Source organism: Polyodon spathula, chromosome 2, assembly GCF_017654505.1.
Source record: "Polyodon spathula isolate WHYD16114869_AA chromosome 2, ASM1765450v1, whole genome shotgun sequence".
NCBI lineage: Eukaryota > Metazoa > Chordata > Actinopteri > Acipenseriformes > Polyodontidae > Polyodon > Polyodon spathula.
Window position 1 is genome coordinate 23353846 of NC_054535.1, and position 16516 is coordinate 23370361.

Genomic DNA, 16516 nt, shown 5'->3' on the forward strand with positions numbered 1-16516 from the left:
CTGTGACCATCCATCTGTATTATGATGCATTTCCTAGTTCTATAAAAGAGTGTACTGCAATTCACCCAAATATCACCATCACTGAAATCATTAAAACAATATTTTTGTATGTCAACTATCACCTCTCAGTTTGAGTGTATTTCTTTCAGTAAAAATGTATAGAACTTCAGGGAGTAGGTGGTATTAAGATCTACTATTGTTAAGATTTTGTTTTTTTTTATTTATTTACAAAAAGTTTGTTTTTATAAAAAGCTTGTGTTAACTCTGTGGGGTTCTAGAAGTTGCCCTGTCCAAAAAAAAAAAAAGAAAAGAAAAACATATGCATTATTAAATAGATGCACAGATCGAAAACTTAACACGGTACAAGTGTGAATGAAGTGGCGGAAAGGGATAAAATTAATAATAATAATAATACAATGATACTCTACAGGGAGCTGGCACTGGTAAGTGGCTGCCTCTCATTTATACATTTCTCTTTTGCTGGGACACTGTATGGAGAGAAGGTACATCCAGATTGCCAAACCTAGTTGAGAGGAGGTAGGTTTTGTGTGTCTTCTCTTGTCAGAGAATACAACAAGCTGGGAAGAGATAGGGCTGTCCCAGACTCCTCACTGCATTGGAAAGCCCTGGAAATGTGTGTCTTCAGCTAATTCTGTCCCTGAGTCTTTCTGCTCCACAGATGACTATATGAGTGTTCTCTTTTGCTGGAGACTGCATATCATTACAGCTTAAGAGCTGTGCAAAGAGTAGTCACTCCATCTGTGTTGGATGGCCTGTCTGTCTGTTTTGAATAAATTGCATTGGAGCTAAATACAGCTGTCCCTAAACTCTCCAAAGCAGACCTGTTTCCATTGTGTTTTTAAATCATATTAAGAGTTGGTTTAAGAGGTCATAAAATCACCTAGGTTGGGAGCTGGGCGGGGATTGGGTGCGACAAGGCAAGTTAATGCAGAGCCAACGGGTAAAGCTATTTGAATCATTAAAATCGACCCAAGGTTTTATTGATCAGCCAATGCTTACTGTGCTTTTAAAAATAGGAGGTGGAGGATGTAAAAAATGGTAATAAAATGCACTATTTATGTATGTGATGGTGAACCAAGTAATAAAGTTAATCCTATAACGCATCCACTCTCCACCCTTTAACTTTGCTGTTCTTGTATCCATAGCAACTCCTGCGTGAGATGCAGCAGATGGCCAGTCGTCCCTTCGCTACCATCAACGTTGCCTTGGAAACGGACGAGGAGCCCCCTGACCTCATTGGTGGGAGTATCAAGGTACGGTTCATCTCTCTATTGGAGGCCGTACCCAATGCAGGATATGGCGTAGACAGAGGAGCTCCAGTTTTCACTATAACACAGTAATTGCACATAAGTTATTTTAGGTCCGTACAAGAGAAATGCACTAAAACATGATCCATGATCCAGTGCACCAGCATGCAGAATTACAAAATGAAAAATGTTGGCTGTTTCTGGTGTCTTGTAATTGCACTGTATTAACAAATATGGTTATGTGTTAGCAATTTGATTACTGTGTAATCACACAAGCAATTGAATTATCATATTTTAGTAAAAATACTATGTAATGTAAAGTGTTAGCCATTTTTAAGCTTTGAAAATGGATTGCACCTAAATCCATGCACACTCAATGAGTAATAACCACCCCACTTAAAATCCATAGGGGGGAAAAAAACAGGAACAGATACCATTAAACCACTGGCGCACAAGTTCTACACGAGAGCTTGAGTCCTGCACAACGCATTTATATAGCCATGTGGAAGGGGTGTGGGTAATTCACTGACCAGGAGACAGACAGGTGTATTTGGAAACACCACACAGGTGCCCAGTTTTATTTTAGACTGGTTCTTATTTCTCTCCGGCAGAGGGCACTGTTGACCGTGGGCTGCCTATCAACGATGATAGACAGCACCACGGAAATACCACAGCTGGTACACGAACAGCAAATGCACTCGCAGGTGCTCAAAGAAATAATAATGAAAACAGAAGGCGAAAAGAACAAGGGAAAATAAAACAGTAATAAAACTACAAATAAAAGGTGCTGCACTCGGCAGCGTTATCCCGGTCGCCGCTACCCGCACGACCCGGATCACCGTCCTACTCTGTCGGCTATCTAGCCTGCTCTTTTACAATACGCCAGGGTCTGCCCAAGGGTTCCCCGCTCTCTCTCTCTTTCTCGCTGTGAATTTCTTTTCTCCCGGCTGATTCCCGGTCCTGAATCAAAGCTTCCGCACTCTTGGTGCGTTTAAGTGGGCAGACCTGAGGAAACAACAGTGCGTTATTTTATAGGACCAACAATCACCCAAGACCCGCCTCCCAGCCATTCAGAGAGGGGGAAAGTGAACACACACCCTTTCCCACCTCCCCGTGTCATTGCCATGACTCACAGGCGGCTGTTGGGCGACTGCCGCCCTCTTCCTGCAGCCCGTGAACACGCCAGCAGAGTCAGCACAGATCTCTCCCTGTTACAAGCCATTATCTAATTCTATGGTAATGCAATTAACACCGCACTTTCAGGGCTGATTACTGTCATTTCAAACAGAGTCTTTGCAAAGAGCATCATTTTGCCACAAGGCTACAGAATCTCCTGAGTGTTTTTTTGCATACTTCAAATGGGATTAATGGTGGGCTTTCTTGAGTAATGGCTTCCTTCTTGCCAGATTTGTAGAGTGCTTGGGATGTTGTTGTCACATGCACACTTTGACCAGTCTTGGCCGTAAAAGCCTGTAGCTTTTGCAAAGTTGCCATTGGCTTCTTGTTAGTCTTTCTGATCAGTCTCCTTCTTGATCCGTCATCCAGTTTAGAGGGACGGCCTGATCTGGGCAGGGTCTTGGTGGTGCCATACACCTTTCACTTCGTAATACTCGTCTTGACCGTGCTCCAAGGGATATTCAAGGCCTTTGATATTTTATGAACTGCATAATCATGTTTAACAATCTTTTTTTGTTGTTTTTAGCAGCAGTAATACTAGTACCATCCAGGTGGAATAAAAAGCGTAATCTAAAGCGACACACTCTATTTTTGTTGCAGTATTATGGTGTGTGTGTGCGTGTGCGTATTAGGGCTGTAAGTTAAGCATCCAGATAGCAATTGATTAATTACTTGAACACACACAAAATCATATCATTCGAATAAATATCGATGATTGTACCGCCCACATACATTTTCGCTCCATTCCCAACCTGAGTATTTTAATAACACTGCAGTTAAGTAAAAGGTTGTGAATGTGAGGGGTAATTACGCCTTGGTAGCATCAGGAGAAAAAAAAAACACACACATTCGCAATATGCCTTAAGCAAGTTTAAAATACTATAGGGGTGTTACTAAAATATTTCTTCCAAACAGATTACAGTACTTTGGAATGGAATCTATATAAACTAGACACAAGTTTATGAAAAACGTCATTTTTTTTTTATTCAGTGACAGCTGCAGCATCATGCATTGCATCTTGTACTGTACCACCTAACCTTTACTATCTGAAACACACAATGCATAAATCCCTGCCTAAAACATCCTAATAATAATAATAATAATAATAAGTCAAATAAATTGATTTACTTGCCACAACATGCATACCTGCTATAGGTCAAGCTGATTGTTACTCCAAAATTGTGTTTAACATCACTGATCATTTTTTTTAAATATATTTATTTTTTTTAACGTTATTGAATATTGTTAAATATTCATTATTTAACAGTTCATTTTGAAACTCCAAAGAAGCGCAAACTATATATAGTCAGTTCTCTTCAGTGTGCACAATTTATTTACAGGCTGTTTGCCAGGAATACAAGCCTGTCGGCCTGCTCTGGATTCAAGGCTGCGCTCTTTTTTGCAAAGCTTTTTCAAAACTGATTCACTGGTAGGATGGGACCAGCAAATCAGATGCTAGTTAACACGAGCAGGAAAACAAGAGCACGCCCACTGCTTGTCTGGCAGAAACACTGTAAACAGCAAGGCAGGGTGTTCAGTGCAGATTAGTTGATAAACTTAAATAATATTATTAACTATGCGCATTACAAAAATGTAGTTATTTAATCCATTATCCAGTATTTATATTGATGTATATAATGAAGACTGGAATTAATTGAAAAATCGTTTTTCAATTTAATTGTAGCAGCTTTAGTGTGTGTGTGCTCGTTTTCCTTTGCGCAAGGAGTTGGGCTGTAAGGCCCCCAGTGGGGTCCAGGGCAAAGCCCCCTGGTTTTTTTTTTCCACAATTCCAGTGTCAGTGGAGTCAGTTTTACACCTAAAAAGATGATGATATTAATAACTGGGGAGCCTGGGTTCATGAAAGTCACACTGTTAGTTGGATGGGAAAATGTAAATATGCATGTAAAGATTTATATTATGTGAAGACTAGAACTGTTTAGGCTACCAATAATCTGTATAATAATTAGAATTAATAGTAGCACATGCTAAACTGTAAAATGCTGCCAATCTCTCCGTTGGGTAGGTTGTCTATGGAAGGTTCCCAACCCAGAATAAAGAAAAGGAGACTCTCACTCTTTAAACTAGGAGGCCTGTCTTTGTCTGTTCTTGAGATATATTTTTTCAGCTGCAAGGCTATATTCGGTCCAGTACTGGATTTTCAAAAATGTTAATGCCTGTTGTCAGGACTTACAAGATGTGTTGCAGTGCGAATGTTAAGAAAGGGGAACACGGGAACAGGAATTAGATGATGGAACAATGGTCAAAGGTGTTGACTCTTTTCTTTTTAAACAGCTGAAGAAGGGCTTTTGCCCTGAAAATAAGATGTTTTAACTTTTTAACCTATGAAACCTTTTGTGTATATTTAAAAAAAAAAAAAAAAAAAAAAAAAACTTTTCCTTCATATGCCTTCAATTTTGTACACTGCAGTTTTATTTTAGTTCCATTCCTTATCCAGTACTGCGCTGGAGGTGAATACCCAGTGTGAGCTGCAAGACCTGTTTAAAGTGGACAGACCTTTTCTTTGTATGCACTATGCTCAATTTTGTACTGACTAACAGAGATGACCGTATTTACTCAGCAACAGTGTAGCCTCGAAGTTTATTTTCGAGCCGCCTTTTTGAACCAGCAATTCATGCAGATTAATTACTCCAGCAAGAGCAATCTCAGATTACTGCTCTTTCGAATGCCTCCGTCTTGTCCTTCTCCCTGCTAGAAACTGGTAAACAACTGAGATCCAATTTTAGATATATATTTTTTCCCTACCCAATTCTTATAAGGCAGCATAGAGTGTGGGTAATAGATTGTAATCAGAGATTATAAAGGTTATGGGTTATTTTCCTCCTGTTCTTATTTTTTTAATGTAAAATAGCATGTCTGTAGCTAGACCTGTGTTCTAAAGTTGTTTTATTGTTTACCAGTAAATGTTTGCTGATATATAATTTTAGCCCATACAGTCAGATATATTGACGACAATAATGGGTTCAGTAATGTCATTCTGACGTTTTTTGCGCATTCAGGGTGCTTTGGTTGCAGTACAATCCAGCACTCTTATCCCTCTAAAACAGAAGCATTACTGCCCAAACTGCAGAGACAATTGGACTTTAAAAAGAAAAAAAAAGATAACCATATAATGAGTCATAGCATAGAATATGACTGGTGCCACATTAACTTACTGTGCACTGCTGATGTTGCTGTTAGCTGTCTGTTCAGCCTAAATTTTAACTTTACAATAATTCCCGTTCTACAGTCATGACCTGAATCATGCTGCGGGCCAGTTCTGGGGGGAAAAAAAAGGCCTCAAAGTCTTGAATATTTCAATTTATAAATACTCAGATCCTTCCATGAGACTTAGTTGCTGTATTACTGCATATATTGCAGCAGTTTCATGTATATTTGTAACCATCTTTGTTGGATTCTACCAGACACCATTTTGAATATTTGATCTGTGAAAATAGATTGAAAGGGGTGGGGGGAGGGGTGCTAACTAGGGGTGCTAGATTCAGTTGAAACTTTTAAAAATATAAAGTTTAAACAGTAATTTAAAAAAAATAAAAACATTATGAGAAACTGCTATTACTTATGTTTTAAAAAAATGGCTTTTTAGAAATTACTGCATATAGGCCTATAAACAGGGCTTCTGATTTTCAGTGTTTTACCCAGACTTATACTGTCCTTTTAAAAATGCAGTTGACACCTGTTAAGTCATTCGTTTTTCTCAATCACAACTAAGACATGTGTTAATGTATTTAATTTAGGATTTTTTTTTCTTTGCAAGAACTAAATGGGCTTCAGGAGAATCTAAAAGTGGTGTTGATGTGCAGCTAGCACTCATGCTGCATTAGGATTGTTATCCTATATGAGATGAGGCTCTACTGTATGATACAGTGGGCAATCTCTAGGGTCACCAGTAGTTTCTGGAAGTGCCTTAAGATCAAGGAGAAATAGTTATATCATTAAACGCAAACCTACAGAACTGCTGTTATAAATTACAAGGAGACAAGTACAACACTAGCCAAGATTGAGAAACATACGGGGATTATACAGACATAGGTTTAGAGAGAGAGATAAACAAAAAAGACTGAGTAAAGTGAGTTGCAGAGGGAGATGAATCACACTGAGATGGAAGAGATGATTGAAAAGAGAGAAAAACAGAGCTGGAAGGGTATTGATGATTACAGTGTATTGCCTGCGGTCGTGCTACCTTGAACTTTTGCCTTGACAGTGCTTAGAGATAGGATCTCCAATGTATACATCTGTTAGTGTCCCAGAAGGGGACATTCTCATGGATGTTGTATGTCTTTGTGCATATATCTAGATAACTACAGGTACTTGTCCAATTGTTACAGTCCTTGTTAACTTTGTTGAGTGTATTTGTAGTCTTGTGATATATTGAGGCCATTTGCCTAATAACAGTATAATCGTAAATCTCGAAAAACTACTCGCTTCTAAATCTTTTGTAGTCATTTTTGTATTACTTTAGTATAAATACATGTTAATTTGGATTCATATGTTGTTTTTTTTAGACTTTATGTGAACGAAAAGACACACATTTGCCCGTTTTCCCATTGGAAATAGTGCTATTTTGAAATATCACTGTCCTGGTCACAAAAGCAAGGTTTGTGGGGAATAATAGCCATATTCTATACTTTTGAGGCATAAGCAATTAGGAAATAACACTTACTACCCAGGAACAAAAAAAAAGGAAAAAATTTGTTACACGGTGTTATCAACTGCTTCAGCAATGTTTATTATTGAACAGAGAAGATTAGTTCAGAGATTGTAGATCCTACCAAAGTTTTCATACACTTTGTTGTATGTGCTCCATGTGCTGCCATTGCTGGTAGTGCCAGGTGAGCTGTTCAGAATGTTGATATGTAAATAAATCCTATTAGCCTATGTGCTATCAACTTCAACCTCCGTCTCGATCTCCTGCGTGTCACTCAGCAGTGAATGCACGCACCCACGTGGCAGACGGCTACCCTGTCCACAAGCATTAATACCGTATCTTTCTAAACAAGGGATTTAGAGGAGCTCCCTAATAAAAGATTAATCTCAAAATGATAATTGTGTGAATTAAGTAATTGTTAAAGCTCTCTAATTGTTTTAAAACAGGATTCATTCATCTGACATTTTACATATCCGCCCTTACTCTGATCCCACCACAGCTGGATATGCGACGGATTACTGTATTTAGGAACATTTGTTGTGTAATAACTTTAGCGAAAATTAACAATTTTGAAAGTGACAACACTATTTTTTCTGCTGTAATACATATGTTTAATTATGAAATATCTTGAAACACTTATTTTTGTTTTTGTTTTCACAATGTTTTTGCAACCCTACTTATTGGGAGTATTAATCTTGGGATATGGAATCTGAAGGCATCGGCCTATTTTATATTTGTACACATGCATACAGTGTATATAAGTCAGCATTTTAGTATTACTGGTATTGGCTCAAATTTGGAATTTTCATCTGTTGCCATTATGAATTTGAGAGAATCAGTCTCCAAAAATGAGCTGCAGTGCAATCTTGTTTGACCTTCAAAGTGAAAAAAAATTCAAATAAAAGAAGTCTTCTCAATACAGTGCTTTCTGTTCAACAGCTTATAAATAAGGATTCTGATTTTCTGTGTTTTCCCCCCTAAAGTTTATACTCTCCTTTTAAGAATTAAGTTGATTACCTGTTAAGCCATTTGTGTATGTCAATCACAGCTGAGAAATGTGTTAATAGTAAAATTGATGTAATTTACATTTTTTTTCTTCTGTGAAACAACTACATGGGCTTTTAAATTGGCCAAGCCTTCATTTTACATTTAAAGCAGAACGTACAGACATGATCGCAACATCTTGATAAGCGACATATCTTTATTAAAGCTATAATGAAAAATAAACACACTTTATTACAATCATTATGCATAACTGTATTTACATTAATAAAGGTGAGTTGCTTCTGCTTTTAAATGAAAAAATAAGACTTCGTTGTTTCACAGAATAAAATTAAATTAAATACATTTTCTGAAATGCTTTTCTCAGTTGTGATTGAGATACACGAATGGCTTGAGAGTTATCAGTTTAATTTTTAAAAGAGTAGAAAAGTCCGGGTAAAACACCAAAAATCCAAAGCCCTACTTTTAAATCTCTGAAGAAAAAAAATCACCTGTTTAGAGGACTGTGTGATTGGTGAGTCTTCAGTTGAGTGACCCTGATCCAGCAGTAACAGAGAAATAAAAGGATGTGATAAATGGGAAAGTGGCTTGCTTCTCCCAGCCTGATCATCCTGCTTGTAGGTCACGGCTGCCTGTGGGCGGGTTCATTTACATTCAGCGCTGTCTCTGCTTGAATCCTCTGTAGGCTTATGGAATAAGAGTCCTGAACACACACACACACACACACACACACACACACACACACATACATACAGGTCTGCAGGAGGACATAGGCTTTGCAATATTAGAACATGATCAAAATTACAAAACGTCCCATCAGTGCTCACCTAGTTCAGCCGATTGATCTCAAAACTTTGTCAAGTTGGGACTTAATGGATCCCTATGATTCAGTATGCAGTACTTGGTTACCCATTCCGTACCCTCGCCACTCTCCGCTCTGAATATAGTTCAGGAGCCCATCTGTTCGGCCACACATCCACTTGCTTTGGAGTTTTCACACATATCTGCTAAACCATATGTCCAATGGTGATTAAACCACATATGCTGGCTTGCTTGTCTGTCTGCGTGACATTTTAACTTACAATGTCAGAACGTGGTGGTCTGTTAACTCTGTTTTGTATGTCACACTGTGCTGAAATTTGGAAAGGACATTCTTTATCATAGATGAGGAGGCAGTGTGTTCCAGTGGTTAAAGTCCAGGGTTTGTAACTAGAAGGTCACCTGTTCAAATCCCACCTCCCACTCACTGTGTGACCCTGAGCAAGTCACTTAACCTCCTTGTGCTCCATCCTGCAGATGATATGTTAAATCAATGTCCTATTGTAAGTGACTGCATATAATGCACAGTTCACAGCCTACCTCTGTAAAGCTCTTTGTGATGGTGGTCCACTATGAAAGGCGCTATATAAGAATACATTTATTATTATTTATTATTATTATTATTATTATAGGTTATTGAGAGGGGACTATATGTTAAACGCACATTTTTATATTTGCTGAGAAAGGTATGTATCCATTTGTGATGAAGCTCTCAAAGGGACACTTCTTTAGGACAGCTTGTGGAGAGTATAGGTGTCTGGGAGTGTACAAAGACCGTACAGTTGCCCCTATGCCTGCCATTGGACAGAACTGTGAAGGCTATCTTGAGCTGGGTTGAAATTACTCATTTTAGTACGTAGTTCTTGTTTTTCCCATAAACATAAAGGACTTTGGATTTCAATGGATATTACGTGTGTGTGCATGCATGATAAACTGTGTGTTTCCGCACTGATTGAAAACAATTGTTCAAACATTCCCTAAGATGGGCAGAATGCTTTTAACTTTAAGCATTCAGTAGTCTACAAGGTAATTACGTGTGGATACATAGAAACATATTTCTGCATGTCTGTGCTTGAATGCGGGTAATCATGAATGTGTGTGAATTAGGTGTTTTAGTTCAGGTTCTTGTAGTATACAGTTGATTTTAAAGATTGCTTTGAGAGATTTATATCCAAGACACCAATTGTTTTTTTGTTTTTTTTTGGTTTCAAAATGGATAATGGGGTAAAGCAAGTGTCTGTGTGATGTGTGTCCCACTGTCCGCTTTTTATTTGTTTGGTGTAGCCTTGGTTTAATGTTCTTGTGTTTGTTTTCTGCCTGCAGTAAGGCTCTCCTGAACTCTGTTTTTAGGTCATAAATCTTCACATTCTGCATCCCAGCATCCCCCCCGAGAAGTGTTTATTAATGAAACAGCCATGTGTGTAATTGTGTGGGTGTTTCTCTGTGTGTATGGGAGTGTGGGTGTCTGTGTGCGTGTTTTGGTGTGGGGGGGGGGGGGTGGGGGTGGAGGTGTGTGTGTGTGTGTGTGTGTGTGTGTGTGTGGCAAAAGCAATTTTTTTCCTTCTGCTCCCCACCAGGGTAGCATTTTCTTTCTTTTAAATATATAAACTATCATCCATCATCGAAATGTAATAACAAAACATATTTGCCACAGACACTGAACCAGACAAACTGCTTGCTGTGCACTATTTTCACTATAGAGGTTAGAGTACTGCACCAAACCTCTCCAGACATTAGAATCTGCCATTACTGGTGCGGGTAGTTAAACAGTGACTCCAGTGCTGTTTCCACTGCCAAGCAGTTTAACATTGTAGGTACCATAAAAAAAATTGTAGGACATGAAAAACAGCTAAAAGAGCCAATAATAATAATAATAATAAATAATAATAATGAATACATTATAACTGACTTGCATCTCTAATTGAAATAAAATAACCTTTTTTTCAAAGTTGTTTTAGTTGACCTGTGTTTCTAATGGCCTTGTCTCTCCTTTGATCCACAGACAGTCCCCAAACCCATAGCCCTGGAGCCATGCTTCGGGAACAAAGCAGCAGTGCTCTCCATATTCGTCAGGTTACCACGGGGGTCAGGAGGGATTCCCCCACCAGGGCAGTCAGGTCAGTCAGCTCAGTCAGCTCCCCATCCTGACCTGGGGTCAATTGTAATTTACAATTACATCAGAATTGTTTGCTTAAATTGCAGTTACAAATGCAGTGCTATTTTGTTACAGTTACAATTATGCTGCAGTAAGTACAATTATAATTATAATTACAATTACACTAAAAAGTTGCATAAACTGCACACCTTAACATGTTTACTCTATTCTAAACAACCAAGAAATACAGAAACATACTATATAACTTTTTCTATAAAAATGATATCGTATAATTACAATCACACAGGTGTGCCAAGGTTCAGCTACAATTACAATGGCATTGTAATTGCAATTACAAATTGACCCAGGTCTGTCCCTATCATTTACTACTTGGTTGTGCCCTGACATCTTTCAGAAACAGTAGAGTACACCCCTATTAAGTATAATCCAAACCACACTGCAGCTGTCAATATCATCATAGTTGTATATTAGGTATCTACACCCTTTACAACTGTCTCTACTATTTTTTTATTTAATGCAAAGGTTTATTACAGATATTTTGATGAACCTGAACTATTCAAGTATCAAACACAGAGTAGAATAGACTTCATGGTTTCTCAATCCTGGTCCTGGGGGACCCCTGTGTCTGCTGGTTTTCATTCCAACTGAGTTCTCAATTACTTAATTGAACCCTAAATTGAATTATTCATTAACTTAATTAGACCTTTTTAACTGTTTTCAGCTTTTAAACAGTTGGCGATTTAAGTTAACTATACAATTTTATAAGTAACTTGAAATTGGTACTTTTTAGGCGCTAAGAACAATTAAAAAGGTCTAATTCAGCACATTATTGATTAAGTAATTGAGATCTCAGTTGGAATGAAAACTAGCAGACACAGGGGTCGCCCAGGACCAGGATTGGGAAACCCTGGACTAGGGGATCTGTAATCCAACACATAGCTTTTGAAATTCCTGGTGAAACAATAGTTTCAGACAGTGTTGAAGACTAAGCTTTAATATTTAATCTGTTGAAGCTCAATCTATCATTGTTGTATTTGTCTAAATTGAATTATGGAACTTAAACTTACTAGGTTTTTGAGTAATATTGTCAACGCTGTCAGGCCTATATGAATATAAATAGACTTGTCGTATAAGACTTGAAATTTTCATCTTTATAAGCTACTTAAATGCATTGTCTAAAGAGCTACTGTACACAATATATTACAAACATGTAAGTGTCAGATTATGTATAATACTGATTCTGTAGTGATATGATGCCTGTTCCAGTAGCACTGGGAAAAGAAAGAAATTAAACCCCAGCCAAGTGTTTGTAGTTTTAAAAATAAGCAAAAGCCAGTCCTTTTCCAGCGGGATCCTATTTAAGGAAAGATATCTTATAGTTCCTTGGGTTCCAAGCAGCCTCTTTCATTGCCTTCACTGCGGTGTCATGTTCTAGTTCTACATTCAGTTTTGTTCACTTGCTTTTAAACAGGACTTGCCGTAGCCAGCACACTAGTGGACGTGTCCCAGCAGATGCTTCTCGCGTACAAGGAGAAATCTGGAGCCGTGAGGAATCGGAAACACCAGCCTCAAGCACAGCCAGGGACGTGCATCTGACCTTTGCTTTGACCGTGACCCTCAATATGAACGTTGATCAAGGAGGATGGGCAGGGGGAGGGGATGGGGAAACTGTACGGAGGCTGGGTTATGGGAGGCCTGTGTAGAGTTCTCAGGGCTCCTGTCATTGAGGTTCAGAATACTAAATATTGAAGCTATCAGTGCATTTAACTGGCAAAACAAAATGAAGCAGGGATAACTTTTACACAGGAACACTCTAAGCCTACCACAGTAGTTCAGACAACCTGCTTGTTGCACTGATGGCTTCAATTTGAACACTATTGGAAAACTGTGATATGAACCTAGCTGATACAGACTTGAACTGAACAAGGAAAGGTATTCAAAACTCAAACCCCTTCTGGAGTCGTGTAAGGTGCTTGCCTCTCATCTCGGCCTCCTTCAGTTGTTGTTTATTGCTTGACCAACAGGATTTATTTTTCTTTCTTCTTTTTTTTCCTTATAAATATTGTTAGTGTATTGTATTTAAGACTCTAGTTTGTTCTGGTGCGACAAAAAAATACAACATGTCACAAACACAGCACCCCCTCCTTTTGGAGCTCATAGCAGTTCTGTTTGTCAACATTAGTTGAACAGTCAGGTATTGATTTAGATGTTGAAGCAACAGGGTCTTCTGGGCAGTCATGTCTTCATACAGTATCAGTTTGTTCCAACAGGAATCAAGCACACGTGTTCTGAACTCTTGTGTGAGCTAGTTTGGATTAATAATTAACCTGCAGCTGCCAGTGTGCCAATACCTTACGTGACCTATTTAAATAGAGTGCTCCTGTATTTGCAGGGATTTGATGGTTGACCGTTAGAAAGGCTAGATCTAGAGACGATGTCTTTTAAGTGCTTGGTTAGTGCACGCGAGGTAATAGTATTAATATATGTTTAGTTTATTAAATGCATTCAACTAGGTTTTAACCTGTTGTTGCAAATATAGGGAACTTGTCTGTAGATATTTTGTAAAATAGTTTGCCACTAGCTGTACAGAAACGTTATGTAAATGATAAGCATTTGTAATTAAGTTATTTTAACAAGGTCATTTCCAAAGATAAGAGACTTGTTACCCATGGTAGTGGTGCTGAATTACAAGGCAGTTGCTTCTCGTGGGCGCTGCTTTATAAAAGGGGGGGGTTAGACTTTTCCTTTTCTTTGAGTGACTAGCTTCAAATGTACAGTAAAAATTTATAGATATATATATATATATATATAATATATATATATATATATATTTTTTTTTTTTTTTTTTTTTTTTTTTTTTTTTTTTTTTTTTACATTTCTGTTGTATGGCGTTTGTAATCCTTCATCATTGTTCTTCTGGGGTTTGTTGCTCTGTTTGCTGCACAGCCTTCCTCATTCAGCTCTGCCCCACCTACTGATAATGGCAGAGAATGGGTGGAGGAAGGCAGTGATAACTCAATATTGGAGCAGCAGAACCTCTCACAATGATTGCAAACACCATAAACAGTAATAGAAATGTGTGTTTTTTTTTGTTTTGTTTTGTTTTTTAATTGTAGCTACTCCTTAAGCTGGTAATAATCTAATGATGGTGATTCAAACTTTGCAACACAAGAGTTCTAATTTAAAATTTACAGATCCCAAGTGATTGAGTAGAATTTAATAAGTATTTACCCTTACAATTAGTACTGGAGTCAAAAGTTGTAAAAGCTGCACTATCCCTACTCCTCATCATGTTTAGATATACAATGAACCGTAATTCATTGGTCAATATTTTCTGCTATATTCATCAGTATTTTAGCCCTTAGCCTACTTTATCTACATTCCTCGTTGGCTGTCCTGTTTGTTTACTCCCACTATATGTAATTTTATCTGAAGGAACAAACACTTTCCTCCTCTTTGAAACATGCTTGTTGTATTTCTAGAAGCCAAGCAGGCATGCTACCTGCAGCAGTAGGTGGTATTAAACAACCAGTTATAGTTCAGAAATAAACACACAGGGGATTGGGTTATTTTGCCTTTTTTTTTTTATCTAACATTAAAAAAAATATTATTTTAAGTTCAGTTCAGCTGTTCCCCCATTAACTGTTTATTCATTGAATCTGCCAGTGCAAACTCTTACCAAACTACCAACATGGGGACTTATTGGACATGCATCAGAGATGTGTGTTTTCCCACCATGTTAGGTACCTTCTCCTCCTTAGAGATCAGCAGAAACCAACATGTACTCCAGCAATGTGTTTCTGTTGCTGCAGAGCTCACAGGGACAGTCAGCAATCAGAGGAAGGACCTTTCTTATCACTTCCTATTACCTGTTTTTAATGTGCTTCATGATTTGGTTCTTTTCTCTCATCATTTAAAAGTCTTAACTTATTGTTATTGTAACACTAAATAGGAACTTTTTTTTTTCTTCTACAAACAAACCAAATTTTTCTGTTGTACCAAAACCAAGTAACAGTTCCAGACAATCCTTTATGGCCTCAAATTGAACTTGCGTATATCAGTGCCTGTAACTTTCCTCACAGTGGTTTTACGTTATTGCTTTGGAACACTGGGTCTGGTATGCTCCTGGTCCTAGAATTCCTTTCTCCTGAAACACATTCTGCTTGTGCCTAATAAACACAGCCCTTGAAAACATTCCTTAAGCATTGTTATTGGATACATTCCACATTTTATCTTAAAAACCAAAACAAACAAAAAACAGAGTATCTTTAGTGGTAAACTGAAACCCCAGGCTGTGAATATTGAGAGCAACACAGTATACTATCTCCTTCAGTCACTGTGTGCATAGTTGTACCACATTAAGTTTCATATCTGTATCTATTTAATAATACATGTGTTTTTGTGTTTTGGCAGGGCAACTTCACCAACTCCATAGAATTCACACACACACACACTGCTTTAAAATTTCTAAAAAAAATTAAAGATTGTGATCAAATGGTATTTACAGGACACCTCCCCATCTAAATGAAGGATGCATTGTGCAGAAGTGTTAACCCTGGTTTTGTTTGATCCAGCAGTTTTATAAATTGTAAGCTATCGCTTGTGTTTTTCATGGTTGTTGTTTGTCCTTGTGTAACCCGAGATATTGCTGTTGATTCTCATTGTAGAATGCATAGGAGTCAGGGCATCGTGGGGCTAAAGGGTAATACTGTGTGACAATGAAAAGACAACCATGGGAATGAATCGCTGTAAAGACATCCGTCACTGTTAGGAAAACTTGTATTAGTTACGTTCAAAATGTTTGTTGATATGCTGGTGGTGTTAAACCAGAGTAAGGCTACTGATATATAGGTAGTTTGTTTTGATGTTTGACTTTTTTTAACTGATCATTTGCTGCAAATGATCAGTTAAAAAAAAAAAAAAAAATCTAGAAGAGTAAATCTGTGCTAGAATGAAGTAAGCCTCATTATACAAACTTAATCATTTCCATCGCTGTAACCCCAAATTAAGTTTTATTTCTTGCCCTGTGGTGTGTAAGTAAAGAACGGGACAATACATATATAATTATATATATATGCCCTATATGTGTATATATATATATATAATATATATATATATATATTATATATATATATATATATATATATATATATATATATATATATATCATATGTGTGTGTGTGGTAGACCGAATTAAGTCAGGACTGGTGCGGCCTCCAACAATCATAGATCTCAAGTATCAAAATTAATATAACTCTGTATATCCCTGTTTTAATATATCCCCTGTGACTTTAAGGGATCTAATTTTCCAATGTCCTATTTTAAAGCAGGTGTGCTTCTCTGAGGCTCGGTGAAGTGTTGTCCATGTGTTGAGCTATTCACTGTTAATGAGACCCTTTTTAGGTTTTGTGAGGCTTATTTATATTAAACTCATTCTCTGTATTGTGGTTATTCATTAGAGGGTCTATA

At 37.6% G+C, this 16516-nt stretch overlaps 1 protein-coding gene across 2 annotated transcripts in view; it reads left to right on the plus strand.

Annotated features, from left to right (window-relative positions):
- LOC121294319 (attractin-like) overlaps positions 1-13810 on the plus strand; it is a 136652-nt gene extending 122842 nt beyond the window's left edge. For both annotated transcript variants that reach the window (XM_041217917.1, XM_041217927.1), the window contains 3 exons: positions 1167-1274; positions 10934-11048; positions 12519-13810. In XM_041217917.1, the coding sequence (XP_041073851.1) occupies positions 1167-1274; positions 10934-11048; positions 12519-12643 (348 nt within the window). In that variant the 3' untranslated portion in view covers positions 12644-13810. The remainder of the gene's footprint in view (positions 1-1166; positions 1275-10933; positions 11049-12518) is intronic.
- The last annotated feature ends 2706 nt before the right edge of the window (positions 13811-16516 follow it).